This window comes from Chrysemys picta, chromosome 13 (genome assembly GCF_011386835.1).
Source record: "Chrysemys picta bellii isolate R12L10 chromosome 13, ASM1138683v2, whole genome shotgun sequence".
Classification (NCBI taxonomy): Eukaryota; Metazoa; Chordata; order Testudines; family Emydidae; genus Chrysemys; species Chrysemys picta.
The window spans coordinates 19,194,987-19,209,743 of NC_088803.1; the positions used below are offsets into that span (position 1 = coordinate 19,194,987).

Genomic DNA, 14,757 nt, shown 5'->3' on the forward strand with positions numbered 1-14,757 from the left:
TACCTCTGGCCAGGAGGGATGTGATGTTATTGTATATATAAAGGTTGTTACCCTTCCCTTTATATTTATGACAGGGCTGGGTTCCCACCAGAAGCCCCCACCACAGTCGTGCCAGGCTAGGGCGAGAGCTAAGGCTGTGGTTAGCAACTGAGCCGCCTCCGGTGCCAGATGTGCATTGTACTCAGCTGTGCACGGCTGCCCGGGGTATGGGGGGGGGTCCCCACTTGGCACAGCCCCAGCTGGGCCTGGCACCAGGACGGGCAGGGCTCCAGGGGCCAAGCGTTCCCAGCTGTGGGGGCGTCTGGACCCAGCTGGGCCTGTACTGCACCCCCCAGCCTATGTGGTGGGTTTCCAGGAACTGAGATAGCTGAGCCCCTGCCTGGCTGGTGCAAACGTCACCCTGAGGTTTCCTGTCCCCCACACCTCTGCCCCGAGCCGGTCTGTGCAACACTTCGGGGCTGAGGCAGATGCACCATCCCTGAGCTTGCAGTAAGGATGCTGTTGTTCCTGCTCCCTGCAGCCTTTCTTGTGCGAATCCTGTCCCCCGGGGCTCAGGCTGGTGAGTCTCGCAGGCTGGGGTGGGGGGGGGGGGTGAGCAGATAAGACCCACAGGGAGCAGAGTGTTCGGGCACCGGCCCAGCCATCTCCCCAGCCTCATCAAAGTGGCGTGGGAGCTGGAGGAGAACTGGGTGGGGTGCTTCTGTCCTCAGGCCCCATGATTCCAGCTGGGGTCGTCTCCTCCTGCACTGGCCCCAGATGCAGCATGGCCAAGTCCCAGCCTTTGCCCCTGCTGCTCGACCAAGGAGTAACTGCTAGGCCCATGGTGGACCAGCTGGTGGATAAGTCCCAGCGGGTCACGGGGCGCTTTGCTAGTCCGGAGCAGCAATGGAGTGGCCAAGAAGGCTGGGCTCTCCCCTGGGCTCTGGGAGGCGGGGGTGGCTTATGCCTTCACGATCATCAGCTGTATATATATGACAGGTGCCCTTCTATGCCAGTCCACAGGGGGGACGAGAGCTTTTTCTCAAGCTGTAGCAGCTCATGGATTAGCTGGGGAGGTCCCCGGGTCAGCCCCCAGCAGATTGGCCACAAAAGCAGCCACTTGGCAATGGAGAGGAGGGGGGTTTGCCATGTCACAGACCTGCCTCCATTCGTCTGGGATGATTTTTAAGACCTCGATCAATAATAGCAGAAGGCTTTGGCCCCGGGTCAGTAACACGGGCACTGCTATGGGCAGCAGGAGTGGCTTGGACAAGGTATTTGCAGTTATCTCATGTGAGGGATATTGTTTGTAGAGTCGTCAACTCTCTGGCCAGAAGGTCCATGTGATCATCTCGTCTGGCCTCCTGCAGGACGCAGGTCAGAGACCTGCCCTCATTAATTCCTGTTAGAAAAACAGCCCAGCTTGATTTACAAATCACCAGCGATGGAGAGTCCATCCAGCCATTGTTCCAGTGGTTACTAACTCTAATGGTTAAAAATTTGCATCTCATTTCCAGTCTGAATTTGTTTCAACTTCCAACCATTGGGTCGGGTTAGACCTTTCCCGGCTGGATTCTCTGCCCATTATTTACTATTTTTTCCCCAGGTAGGTACTTAGAGACTGTGATCGAGTCACCCCTGAACCTTCTCTTTGTTAAGAAAAATAGATCAAGCTCCTTGGGTCTATCACTCTAAGGCAGGTTTTCTAACCTTCTAACCATTCTTGTGGCTCTTCTCTGACCCCTCTCCAATTTACCAACATCCCTCTTGAATTGTGGATACCAGAACTGGACTCAGGATTCCAGCAGCAGTCGCACCAAATCCAGAGGTAAAATAACCTCTCTGCTCCTACTGGAGATTCCCTGTTTCTGCATCCCAGGATCACATTAGCACTTTTGGCCGCAGCGTCACACTGGGAGCTCATGGTCAGCTGACTATCTGCCCCAATCCCAAGGGTTTTTCTGAGTCACTGCGTCCCAGGATTGGGTCCCCCGTCCCATACATGTGGCCAAAATCCTGTGCTCCTAGATGTTGCCTTTATCTCTGGCCATAGGAAAATACATGTTGTTTGCCTGAGCCCAGTTTACCAAACACTCCAGATTGCATCACTGACCCATCCTCTTCATTATTTACCACTCCCCTCTCTTTTGTGTCATCTGTAAACTTTACCTGCGATGATTTTATTTGTTTCTTCAAAGTCATAGATAAAAACATGTTCATTATCAGAGGGCTAAGAATGGTTGGACTCAGCCCAGGAGGTGACAAGCCCCAGAGTGTTTCAGATTTCTCTAGAAAGAGGCCCCAAAAGCACTGAGACGCTCCAGTGCGAATGGCCCAAAGGCGTGTCTCAGAAATGCATGTTGATCTCTCTGGACCAATCCAGTTCTCATCAAGGCATCATGAAAGATTCACACATCCTGGCGTTGGCCCATTTGTAAAGGTTTAATGGCCCAAAATAAAGGTATAATGGCCCCATTAAACCAAAATCTCTAGGGCAACTTGAAACTTGCTGTCACAGATGGTCAGGGATAGATGTGGGTGCCAAAATTCCCTACAGATGTGGAGAGGGGGATGGGAAGGGGCTGATTTCCCAGCCTCATATTTTCCCAAGTGGTGGATTTGAACCCATCCTTGTCTTTCTCCCAGGGGGGATCGTTGGGGGACAGGAAGCTGTGCCCCACTCCAGACCCTACATGGCCTTTCTGAAGATAAAAAGATGCTTCGAACCCATGAATACCTGCGGGGGGTTCTTGATCCGGGACGACGTGGTGGTGACGGCGGCTCACTGTAGAGTGAAGTGGAGGTAAGGATCCCTCCCCCACCCTGCCCACCAGGGGATCAGCTCAACCTCTGCAGAGCCACGCTTGAGGTCTCAATTCCCAGTGACGATGTTGCTCCAGCCAACCGCTCCAGTGCGATCACAAGGCCATGGATCAGCTGGATCCAATGCATAGGGGAATACCCCAGCCATGGGGATACCAGGCAGCCTGGCACCCCCTAGAGGGGAAAGGCTCTGTGTCCCATTCCCTGCCCCCCTCAACCACCCAGTGCCCTCGAGTTCTCCCAGATGTGATGTGTCATGCACTATGGCATTATTCAGAAAAGGGGTTCAGGGCTGGTCATTCCCAAAGTGGTCAGAGTGTCCAGAAGCCCTAGACCCCCCTGTGACTGCAGGACCGATATGTGGAGATGGGAGGGGCTTTCGAAGGGAGAGCCGTCTCTTGGGGTGTGCTCAGCACTGACGCCTGGCTGGTCTCTGTGTGTCCGGGCAGCAAAGGCATCGTGGTGCTGGGGGCCCACAACATTCGGAAGAAAGAACCAAGAGAACCATGGAGTCAGAAAATTAGAGTGAGGCGCTGGATCCGCCACCCGAAATATAACAAAATGACCCAAAACAATGACATCATGCTGCTGCAGGTACAACCCCCATCCCATCACCCTGCCCTGAGTGACCCCACACTGCTGCAGACACTACCCCCATCCCATCACCCTGCCCCCAGTGACCTCACACTGCTGCAAGCACTGCCCCCATCCCATCACCCCGCCCCCAGTGACCTCACACTGCTGCAGGCACTGCCCCCATCCCATCACCCCGTTACTCTCCATTGCACTCTGGTCTGCTTACGTCTCCCTTGCATCCAATTCTCTTGTCCCTCACACGGCAGCTGAGAAAGAGGGCTGAACTCAATGACTGGGTGCAGCCCATCCCTCTGCCCCACCCCTGGCCGGAGGTACCTGTGGGCACCAGGTGCAACGTGTCTGGGTGGGGCTGGATGCAAGTTAATCCCCCTAAGAGCTCGGACGTGCTGCAGGATGTGGTTCTGGAGGTGATGGCTGACGAGGTGTGTGAACACAATTTGACCAAACCATATGATGCTAAATCCATGCTCTGTGCGGGGGATCCCAGAGGCAAGAAAGCCACCCTGAAGGTAAAGATCCTGCCGTCCGGGGGGGGTGGAGGGGGAGGCTGCTCTGGTATATTCTTTGGGAGTGGGGAGGGTCGAATTCAGATCTCAAATGCCAAGGGCGTGGAGGGAAGGTGACATTGGGCTGGGGATGGGGGTGGGAGGACTGTGAGTATGACAGCGACAAGTGAATCACACAAGGCGTTACTCCTCTGAGGCATGTTTCATTTCACAGGGTGATTCAGGGGGCCCCCTGGTGTGCGATGGGGTGCTCCAGGGCATCGTCTCATGGGGGCCGAGCAATGGGGCCTCTCCTGAAGTGTATGCAAGAGTCTCCCAGTTCATCCGCTGGATACGGACAGTGATGAAACAGCTGATGCCCCCGGATGCTCCTGGAATCTCGTCTCGAACCTGAGCTGCCCAACTCCCGTTGGTCCTGAGGCTGAGCTCGGGGTCTTCTCACCGGGGACGGGGGTGGAAAATGTAACTCTCTGGACCTGGGAGCCTTTCACAGCCACTTCACCCTGCTACAAATATCACCATGTCCCTTAGTCGGTCCTCTGCTGGGACTAAACTGGATCGCTCAGCATCAAACGCACGTTCCTCTTCCTAATGGACCAGACTGATTAGTTCAAAGGCTGGAGGCTGGAGGGGGCTGGGGTCAGGTAGGAATGTTCCACCCCAATCATTTTTCGACAGAAAATGCCGTTGCCACAAAAATGAAACTTTTCTCAGGGAAATATAAATTTTTTTGCCATCTCCCCCCCTGGTTTTCCACCAGGAAAGACTCAGTGAAATAGCTTGTTTTGGCTTCAGTCAACTCGAAACAAAACATTTTGGGGGAGCCAAATTGGACTGTTTCATTTGGTGCCAGTTCAGCAGTGATCTGTGTCCCTGGTGTGTCCGCGGTGCCCTCCCTGTTAAAAATGTGCACGTTATTCCCAGTCCTAATTTGTCTAGTTTCAGTTTCCAACCATTGGTTATGTTAGACCTTTCTCTGCTAGATAGAAGAGCCCATTGTTAAATATTTGTTCCACATGTCGGTACTTACAGACTGTGACCAGATCACTCCTGAAGCTAAATCAATTGAGCTCCTGGAGTCTAACACTATAATGCGTCTTTTAACAGCTGGGCTCCTGGCTGGATTACATCTCCCATGATGCACAAGGAATGATGGAGGGCAAATGACCAGGGTGCATTATGGGAAATGTAGTCCAGCTGGGAAGCCCAACCTGTAGGGCTGCATAGGGGCACAAGGGACTTGAACTACAACTTCCATGAGGCACTGCAGGAGCTCAAGAGGATGCAGCCGGACATGGAGCTGACCTGAAATAAAATGTGCTGACTGTCCCGGTCAGGAATAGTTCAGAGTCCAATATTCCCCCGTGACAGTTGCAGTCTATATAATTTTATAAAAATATGCTAATGAGTGAATATACTGTAACTGGAATATGCTTCAGGCAAAAGGTCTCTTGTAAGGTATCATTACAAAGCTTATAATCTACTGAGTGTGATCATCCTATTTGTATAAATGTACCACTCTTGTATCTGAAACTAGAAATAGGAAATATAACTCTGAGGGCCTATTGTAATTATGCAAAGTGTGGGCCATTAATGGTGGTTTGGAATCTTGATGACTCCCATTAACCAGGACAATTGTCTACAGATGGCTGTGTTTTACCAGTAAGTCTTCCTGTATATGTGTGTGCTGGCAAGTGGGCAATGAAGTCTTGCAGTGACATGTGATCATGTCACCTGAACTGGAATCCATCTTTAACCTGGTGTCTTTCCATTGAGAAGGAGGGGGTGGAAACCCAGAGAGGGACAAAGGATTCCCGCCTTATGCAAAAGATATATAAAGGGGTGGAACAGAACAAAGGGAGAGAGGAGCCATCATGAAGAATCCCCTAGCTATCACCTGAGCTGGAACAAGAGCTGTACCAGGGGAAAGAATTGTGCCCAGGCCTGGAAGGTGTCCAGTCTGAGAAAAAAACTTACTGAAGCATCTCTGAGGGTGAGATTATCTTTATTCAGTTTGATTAGACATAGATTTGCACATTTTATTTTATTTTGCTTGGTGACTTATTTTGTTCTGTCTGTTACTACTTGGAACCACTTAAATCCTACTTTCTGTATTTAATAAAATCACTTTTTACTTATTGATTAACTCAGAGTATGTATTAATACCTGGGGGAGCAAACAACTGTGCATCTCTCTCTATCAGTGTTATAGAGGGTGAACAATTTATGAGTTTACCCTGTATAAGCTTTCTACAGGGTAAAAGGGATTTATTTGGGTTTAGACCCCATTGGGAGTTGGGCATCTGAGTGTTAAAGGCAGGAACACTTCTGTTAGCTGCTTTCAGGTAAACCTGCAGCTTTGGGACAAGTAAGTCAGACCCTGGGTCTGTGTTGGAGCAATGGGAGTGTCTGGCTCAGCAAGACAGGGTGCTGGGGCCCCGAGCTGGCAGGGAAGGCAGGGGTAGAAGTAGTCTTGGCACAGCGGGTGGCAGCTCCCAAGGCGGTTTCTGTGATCCAACCCGTCACACCCCCAACTCGTGAGGAAGAGGAGAAATATTGACACGTCTCATGGCAGGGAGGATGCAAAGCAATGGCCAGGTGGAAAGATCCAAGTGGTTTGGAGGAACTGTCGGGGACGTCTCAGAGGGCTGGGTTTTGACTCAACATAAGATGGAAAATTTTGGTCAAAGTCGACACTGGCTCATTGAAAATAGCCACTGCTACTAAACTACTGTTTCCAGCTGTTTGATGTGCCCATTTCTGATCAGGCCCGGATACCGTGGGGGCCCGCTGGGCAGTGGAGAATCGGGCCTGCTCAGGGCTGAACTGAGCCGGGAGCTTGCTTGTTTGCAGAGGGCTTGGCTACACTTGCGAGTTATAGCGCAATAAAGCAGCCCCGGGCACCCTAGCTCCCTCCCCGTCTACACTGGCAAGGCCCGTAGAGCGCTCTGACTCTGCGGGTACAGCGCTGCTGGTACTCCACCTTGGTGAGAGGAATAACGTTTGCTGCACCTTGGTACAACGCCCGGGTATCAGTGTGAATGAGGTGTTGCGTTACTGTGCTCTGATCGGCCTCCAGAAATGTCCCATAATCCCCTTAAGTCAAGTGGCCACTCTTGTCATTGTTTTGAACTCCTGTAGGAATGCAGAAATGCCCTTTCAAAGCTCCGTTTCTGACAGCCGCAATGCAAGCCGTTACTATGGAATGCTGTGTGTGAGCGAGAGAGGCGGGGGGAGAGAGGGGGTCTGCTGCTGTCTGAACTTACAAGACAGCATGCTGACATCCTCTCAGCCCCCGCAAAACCCCACTCTCTCTCCCCCCACATACACACAACACACTCCCTGTCACACTCCACCCCAGCCCCCCCATTTGAAAAACACGTTGCAGTCACTTGCATGCTGGGATAGCTGCCCATAATGCACCGCTCCCAGTGCCACTGCAAGTGCCGCAAATGTGGCCACGCCAGTGCGCTGTCAGCTGTCAGTGTGGACAGACTGCAGCGCTTTCCCTACTGTGCTCTCCGAAGGCGGGTTTAACTCACAGCGCTCGACATCTGCAAGTGTAGCCAAGCCCTAAGAAATTACCCAGTGATGGGCTGCAACCAAATGCCGCGAGCTCAGACCCTTGTTCCTTTCTACCCATCTCCCCCCTCCCGCCCGCATCTGCCCCAGCTGGTTAATTTCACTCGCTGCTTTCTAGCCCTGCAGTGAGTAAAACCAAAGGTACAAAAATCTAGTGTCGCCTCACTGGAAATCGAAGGGTCTCCCTGAGCTTGGAAATCCAGAGCCGTCTCTGAAGCCACCTGGCATAACAAGGCTCTGGTTAGGGCTAGGACAGGGGGAGTGGGGAAATTAACCCACCCCCCCCCCCCGCCAAAGGTCTGGAATACCCCCCCGCCCCAGGTGTCAGGGAAACACAGGGAGAATTACAAGGAAAAGAGCTTTAAAAAAAGAGAAAACCCTTTGACAAGCTACAGAGGGGCATGGAGAATGCGATTTCCAACTGGGGGTCAGCCTGCAACCTGGCCCTAGGACGGGGACTGGCTGGCTCAGGGGATGGGGAATGGGACATGGGGCCTTTCCCCTCTAGGGGGTGCTGGCTCCCACCTGCCCCCAGGGTGGAGACTGGCTGGCTGGGGGGGGGAGGGGGTCTGAGAATCAGACATACTTTCCCCCCATTGTGTGCGGGGGGTGTCTGTGGGCAGCAGGGCTGTCACTGATAGGGGGATCTGGTCTCTCTGACCCATGTTGCTCCCCCAGCTCACCCCCCTGCCTCCACACACAGGGTGGGGGACAGCTGAGGAGGCCCAAGGGGCTGGGTTCCCACCAAACCCCAGACCCCACAACAATGGTGCCAAGCTGGGGTAAGGGAGCTGTTTTGGAACACCATTCCCCCCACCCCCCCGCCCAGCTTCTGGAGTCCTGTGATTTTCAGTTAACAAGGCCGGTTCTAGCCCTTGGCGTGGCCCAGAAATGCCTGCAACCGTGACCCTGAAAGATTTGGAAAAAAAGAAACCAAAGAAACTGAAGGCAAATAAAAAAGATCCGAAAACTGATGTATCTGTAAAAACTCTTTTTAAGCAAATCTCCAGTGGTTTTTTTCACCTGACTTGTGATTTTTGAAGAGCTGGGGTTGGCCCTGCTAAAGTACTCTGTGTTATTATTTATTAGGTGTATTACGGTAGTGCTGGTAGCACTACCGTAATACACCTCATCATGCTAGGGGCTGTACATTATTTATTAGGAGTATTACAGTAGCACAGAGGCCGGCCGGGGTCGGGGGACTCTGTAGGAGGCACTGTGCTGCAGGGGCCAGATGGGGACCTTGATAGGGGGTGCTGTGCTGCAGGGGACAGAGGGGGGGCTCAGTAGAGGGTGCTGGAATGAAGGGGGCAGAGGGAGGGCTCAGTAGGGGACGCTGGGCTGCGGAGGGTAGGGGGGCTCAGTAGGGCGCACTGTATTGCAGGGGGCAGATGGGGGCCTCGGTAGGGGGACACCATGCTGCAGGGGGCAGAGGGGTTTCAGTAGGGGGCAGCATGCACAGGGGCAGAGGGGGGCTCAGTAGGTGGCACTGTGCTGCAAGGGGCAGAGGGGAGCTCAGTAGGGGGCGCTCTCCCCCAAGCGGGAGGAAAGGCTGGATCTGCAAGATGTTCTGCCCACCCACCCCAGGGCATCCAGCCGCAAAGGCAGGAAGAGAACCCAGGCGTCCTGAGCCCCAGTGCCCCCACTCCGAGTCCACCTGCTCCTGCTGACGCCTGCGGTGCAGAGCCGGCCGTGCGCAGTACCCAGGCAAACCAAGGCAACAAAATGGCTCCAGTAAAAAACTCTGTGAAGGTTACACGTGTACTGACGGTTGGTGGCTCGAAAACATCACCATTTCACCCATGCGCATGACTGCGGTGCCACCCAGGTGGGGCTGGGGACTGGCAATTGGGGGGCCAGGCGCTATGGGGCACAGGGGTGATTGGAGGTGGTGGGGAGAGCACAGGACGGAGGCACGGCAGGGATACACCCTTGTCCCCCCCCCCCCCCATAACCTCAGGGAGTTTTGGCTAAATCCACGAAACGCCCCCCCTCCCCTCCCCGAGGGCCTCCTCTTCGCCCAGGCTGGCCCATGTGGTGCTAGCCCAGGACAGCGACGGTCACGCGGTGACACCTGGGCAGGACAGAGACGTGGCCAAGGTGTCTCCTGGCTTAGCCAGGGCAGAGTCGAGGGTTCCTGGCTGTGCCCGCGCCGGGCAGAACGGCCCCTCCGAGCGGCCTGCAGGGGAAGCCAAGCAGAGATTGACTCAGGCGGAGACCCTGCTTCCATCCCCTGCAGTGGGAATGGTGAGGGGCAATGGGGATTATCACACCTTGGCGGGGAGGTGGCTTCCCACAGCCCCTGCCCCGCCACCCAGCCAGGCCACAGCACAGAGCCCGGGTAGCTCACGCGAGGCAGGGCCAAGAGGGGCAGTCCGTGGCTGGGAGAGCAGCAAGGGGAAACCCCGGGTGCTGCGCAGGGGGAATTGTACTGGGGGGACATGTTCCCCTGGCAGTCAGTGCTGACCCCAATGCCCCAGGGCGGCGCTAGGGGCACTGTGCTGCAGGGGGGTGCTGGGGGCACTAGGGAGTGGTGTGCTGGAGGGGGCTCTGGGGGCACTAGGGGGTGTTATGCTGCAGGGGGGTGCTGGGGGCACTGGGGGCACTAGAGGGTGCTGTGCTGCAGGGGCACAGGGGGTGCTGTGCTGCAGGGGGGTGCTGGGAGCACTAGGGGGTGCTGTGCTGCAGGGGGTACTGGAGGCATTGGGGACGCTGTGCTGTAGGGATGATGGGGGCACTAGGGGGTGCTTGGGGCACTAGGGGGTGCTGTGCTGCAGGGGGTGCTGGGGGCACTAGGGGGCGCTGTGCTGCAGGGGCACTGGGGTGCTGTGCTGCAGGGGGGTGCTGTGGGCACTAGGGGGTGCTGTGCTACAGGGGGTGCTGGGGGGCACTAGGGGGCACTATGCTGCAGGGACACTGGGGGCGCTGAGCTGCAGGGGGGCTGGGGGACACTAGGGGGCATCACTCACCTGGCCTCCCCCTCAGATACCAGCCCAGGGCGGCGACTCCCAGAGCAGCCAGCAGGCAGCTGGCGAGGACGCCCAGGGACCCGGCCTGGCCTGTGGCCTGGGGATCTGCAAATGAGCAGAGACAGACTGAGCCATGGGTCCCGCCTGCCCCTGCACCTATTCCCCCCCTACACCCCTTGGCCCTGGGCCAGCAGATCCACACCCGGTCTGCTCCTCCCAGCCCCAGCCCCCCATGAGTCTGCCCTGCAGCTAAATTCCCTCTTCCCCTACCCCTCTGAGCCCTCCAGAACCTCCCACTTTCCCTCCCTCTTTGGATCCCCCACAACCTCTCACCTTCCCTTCCCCCCTCTTAGCCCCCAGAACCCCCACCTTCCTCTTCCCCTCAGAGCCCCCCAGAACCTCCTCGCTGCCTATCCATGCCTCCCAAAACTGCCCCTCTGCCTTTCTGCCCCCAGCTCCCCTGCCCCTCCCTTCCATAGAGGGTGCTCCATTCCCAGCCCCCCCCCCCGCACTCACCCCAGGTGATCCTCAGGGGGGCGCCCCCCAGGCTGACGTGTCTCACCACACACACATGCTCCCCCAGCCCCAGCTCAATGGACACTTGGATCTGGAAGGTGGGGTCCCCGTTGGGCCGGATCCTGCTGGTCATCTGTTCCCCTAGGGCCCCCCTGCCCTCCCGCTCCCAGGTCACCTCAATGTCACGGGGGTAGAACCCCGTCACGTGGCACATGAGGCGGCGAGGCTGGCCCCGGGTTCCTCGCACGAGGGACACGTGCACTGTGGGCTGGGCTGAGGGGACAGAAAGGGTTAAAGATCACGGGGGCCGCGTGTTGGGAGTGAGGGGCACATGCAGAGCTGCGGGAAGCCCAGGGCTGGGCTAGCACGGGGCTGCGTTTTGGGAGTGAGGGGTACCGGCAGAGCTGGGGGGAGCCCAGGGCTGGGCTAGCACGGGGCTGTGGGTCGCGAGTGAGGGGCACTGGCAGAGCTGGGGATGGGGGGGCAGGACTGGGCTAGCAGGGGGCTGTGGATCAGGAGTGAGGGGCACTGGCAGAGCTGGGGATGGGGGGCAGGACTGGGCTGGCAGGAGGCTGTGGTTTGGGAGTGAGGGGCACCAGCAGAGCTGGGGGGAGCCCAGGGTTGGGCTAGCAGGGGGCTGTGGATTGGGTGTGAGGGGCACCAGCAGAGCTGGAGGGAGCCCAGGGCTGGGCTAGCAAGGGACTGCGGGTCAGGAGTGAGGGGCACCGGCAGAGCTGGGGGGAGCCCAGGGCTGGGCTAGCAAGGGGCTGCAGGTCGGGAGTGAGGGGCACCGACAGAGCTGGGGATGGGGGGCAGGACTGGGCTAGCAGGGGGCTGTGGGTTGGCAGTGAGGGGCACAGGCAGAGCTGCCACCTGTCGTCTGCGCGGTGAATGGCGAGGTGATCCGGATGAAGGTCCTGCACTGCTGTGGGGTATGGGCGTTGATCCCGGCCAGCATCTCCCTCTCACGGTTCCAGCGCTCGGCCATGCGCCAGGCCGCCGGGTGCACCGAGAACCAGCGGTTCTGGTCCCCGTGGTACTGCAGCACGTCCTCCCCATTCAGGGCGTACCTGGTAACGGCTTGAACGGCGCCGCTGGCTTCGTCCAGCTCACAGCTCTGCACGACCTGCATGTAGTAGGGCTCTGGGGGCGGAGCGGCCACATGAGTGACTCAGCAGGGAGCTGCCGCCAGGGGGCAGAGTGGGGACGAAGTTCTCCCAGGGATGGAACCCAGGAGTCCTGGCTCCCAGCCCGCCCCCACTCTAACCACTAGCTCTCACTCCATTCCCAGAGCTGGGGAGAGAACCCAGGAGTCCTGGCTCCCAGCCCCCACCCCCCACTCTAACCATGAGACCCCACTTCCCTTCCAGAGCTGGGGATAGAGCTCCCAGCTCCCCCGCACCCCACTTTAACCACTAGGTACCATGGAAATCACTCCCCTCTGGTGTCCTGCCCCTAGCTCCCTCCCACTGCCCGTGCCCCCCTTTCCTGGGCTGAGTTAACGGAGTGCCAGGGCCCGAGGACTCACCGGCCTTTGGGGAGCTGGCGTTCACCGCCCGAACCAGGGCCTGGTACTCGGTCTCTACCCAGGGGTCCCAGAACATGCACCGGGCGCTGCTGACGCTCCAGAACTGGTGGGTCTCCCGGTTGCCCTGCATGTAGCCGTTGCGTGGCATCATCCTCCGGCTGCTGCTGTCGTAGGCCGAGAGCGCCAGGCCGTTCACCTGCAGCAAGCTCTGGCGCTTGGGCAGCCCAGGGGCTGCCTGCGGCGAAATAATCTGGGAGTGGGTGAAACGGTGAACCCCTACAGGAAGGAGAGAGAGACCAGGATGGGGATGGGACCCAGGCATCCGGGCAGCCACCCGAGGGGCCCCTGCAGCACCCACTCCTGGGGGAGAGTGATTGGGATGGGGATGGGACCCAGGCATCTGGGGGGCGAACAGGGGTCACTTACCAGCTGAGACGACCGAGCAGAGAAACAAGAGCCAGGCGGAGACCAGAGCGGGATGGGCCCCCCCAGGAGCCATCAGGGAACAGGGGATGGGACGGCACTCTGTGGGGTGAGGGGTGGGGCTGGGACCCCCAGGGCTGGAGAGACCAGGGCCGCCCTCTGCCTGCACCGAGCTCTCTGACGCTCTGACAGGAAACACCTGCGAGGAAACCCAGGCCCACAAACCGATGCGGATCCACCCGTCCAGCCCCTCCCTGCCAGTGAGGGGGCGGGGGGTGGGGTGGGGCTGGCATCAGACGTTGCTGGGCAGACGGGTTGGGGATGTGTCGTAACAGCATCCGCCTGGTGCCTGGGCTTAGCTCTGCGTGTGGAGGAATGAACCGCAGTGGCAGATTGTGCCTGTCAGCTTCCCGGCAGAGGGGAAGCCAGCGGTGGGGAGATGGTTGGGGGGGGATTTCCTTAGTGCAGACGGCTCAGGGACACGGCACGCACCAGGCCTGGGCCAGAGGTGGTCAGAAAGTACAAGAGGGCAAACACCTCCATCAGGAATCTGAGCCCTTTATGGATTCCCAGTTCCTCAGTAGTAAAGGCCAGATGGTAGCGTGTTAAACCCCAGGTGATAGTGCATTTAAAGCTCCAGATGTTAGTGAATTAAAGCCCCAGAGATTATTGCATGAAACCCCAGATGTCAGTGCATTAACTGGCAGATGTCAATGCATTAACTGGCAGATGTTAGCACTCCGGGCCACAATCCTGAGGATGGTAGAAGAGCTTTAACAGAATAGAATCAAATTCTGCACAAAGGACCCATCAACTCACTAGTTTGAGAGCTGCAGAGTGGAAGCCTTTTGTAGCACCCAATAAAAGGTTTAATGAGTCCTACAACCCCCCCAGACAATGCTCCGTTTGCGTGGGCGCCAGGTCTGCTAACCGGCTATTCCCACAGACGGTCTGGGCATTGGCTCCACTGGAAAGTTGGAACTTTGGGAAGAAGCAGAGATTGCTCCTTCGGCTCATGCAGGGGAGGAGATTCAGAGCCCCAGCTCCGAAGGGCAGATCTTTGCTTATTGCTCGGTCCTCCTGCTTGGCTTTTGTGTTGGATGTGGGGCCAGTTGGGAATCCACCTTCCATCCCGTGAAAACTTCTGTGATTTTGGAATTCCCCTAAAAATCCTTCCAAAATTGTTGTGAGAAAGAGCCAGACATGCACCATCCCAGCCAGGGCACTCCCGTGGGAGGCAAGAAACGGCAATTCAAATCGCTGCTCTGCCTGATCTAGGACAGCAGGTCTGCACTGTCCCGGCTGGGCCCGGGCTAGCGTGTGGTGGGGCTCTGGCAATCTCTCCTGTTGGAGCTTTTCCACATTGTATAGCTCTGTGACATTCCCATCTGGTGTTATCCGGACCAGTGATCTGCTAGGTCACTCCAGTCCTTGACTCTGGGAGCCAGCCTTACCCTGCTCTGCTGTGAGAACCTCCACTCCTGGGCTGTTCATGCACAGCCTCTGGCATGTAAGTTGCTCCTTGAATTGTGCAACTGAATGACACTAGCCAATATCTGTACTTCCAGACACAACCTTAGGAACCTCCATCTTGCAGTGTCCAGTTATGCCCCCTGGACACTGCAAGCTTATATGAGTTTGTCAATTTAACAAAGAAATTGATATGTACCAGGCTTGTTATCCCAAGGGGAGTCTCTGACATGCTTTAAACCAAACGCACTGCTTCAGGTAGAATAAGCAAACAGATTTATTAACTATAAAGATTGATTTTAAGTGATTATAAGTCAAAGCATAACAAGTTGGACTTGGTCAAATGAAATAAAAGCAAAACACAT

The 14,757-nt window shown here is 56.6% G+C and overlaps 2 protein-coding genes across 2 annotated transcripts; one reads left to right on the top strand and one right to left on the bottom strand.

Annotated features, from left to right (window-relative positions):
• Nucleotides 1-216: 216 nt before the first annotated feature.
• LOC101952192 (mast cell protease 1A-like) lies at nucleotides 217-6,043 on the top strand. The gene is made up of 5 exons (XM_024111204.3): nucleotides 217-559; nucleotides 2,626-2,782; nucleotides 3,252-3,396; nucleotides 3,645-3,908; nucleotides 4,120-6,043. Exons 1-5 carry the CDS (start codon nucleotides 496-498, stop codon nucleotides 4,297-4,299), a joined length of 810 nt encoding a protein of 269 aa, XP_023966972.3. The 5' UTR covers nucleotides 217-495; the 3' UTR covers nucleotides 4,300-6,043.
• LOC103306628 (DLA class II histocompatibility antigen, DR-1 beta chain-like) lies at nucleotides 5,894-13,171 on the bottom strand. Its single transcript, XM_024111203.3, has 6 exons — nucleotides 12,926-13,171; nucleotides 12,500-12,775; nucleotides 11,845-12,114; nucleotides 10,972-11,244; nucleotides 10,456-10,560; nucleotides 5,894-9,665 (listed from the first exon to the last, which is right to left on the bottom strand). The coding sequence occupies exons 1-6, from the start codon at nucleotides 12,996-12,998 to the stop codon at nucleotides 9,547-9,549; spliced, it is 1,116 nt and encodes a 371-aa protein (XP_023966971.3). The 5' UTR covers nucleotides 12,999-13,171; the 3' UTR covers nucleotides 5,894-9,546.
• Nucleotides 13,172-14,757: the final 1,586 nt, after the last annotated feature.

What these genes read in the sequence shown, in the direction of transcription:
- LOC103306628 (XM_024111203.3), bottom strand. Translation starts at nt 12,998, where the DNA reads ATGGCTCCTGGGGGGGCCCATCCCGCTCTGGTCTCCGCCTGGCTCTTG. An exon ending in CGCCAGCTCCCCAAAGGCCG is followed by an intron (nt 12,115 to 12,499) that starts GTGAGTCCTCGG and finishes CTCCGCCCCCAG; the next exon opens with AGCCCTACTACATGCAGGTC. An exon ending in CCCCCTGAGGATCACCTGGG is followed by an intron (nt 10,561 to 10,971) that starts GTGAGTGCGGGG and finishes GCTCATTTGCAG; the next exon opens with ATCCCCAGGCCACAGGCCAG.
- LOC101952192 (XM_024111204.3), top strand. Translation starts at nt 496, where the DNA reads ATGCTGTTGTTCCTGCTCCCTGCAGCCTTTCTTGTGCGAATCCTGTCC. An exon ending in CACTGTAGAGTGAAGTGGAG is followed by an intron (nt 2,783 to 3,251) that starts GTAAGGATCCCT and finishes GTGTCCGGGCAG; the next exon opens with CAAAGGCATCGTGGTGCTGG. An exon ending in ATGACATCATGCTGCTGCAG is followed by an intron (nt 3,397 to 3,644) that starts GTACAACCCCCA and finishes CTCACACGGCAG; the next exon opens with CTGAGAAAGAGGGCTGAACT.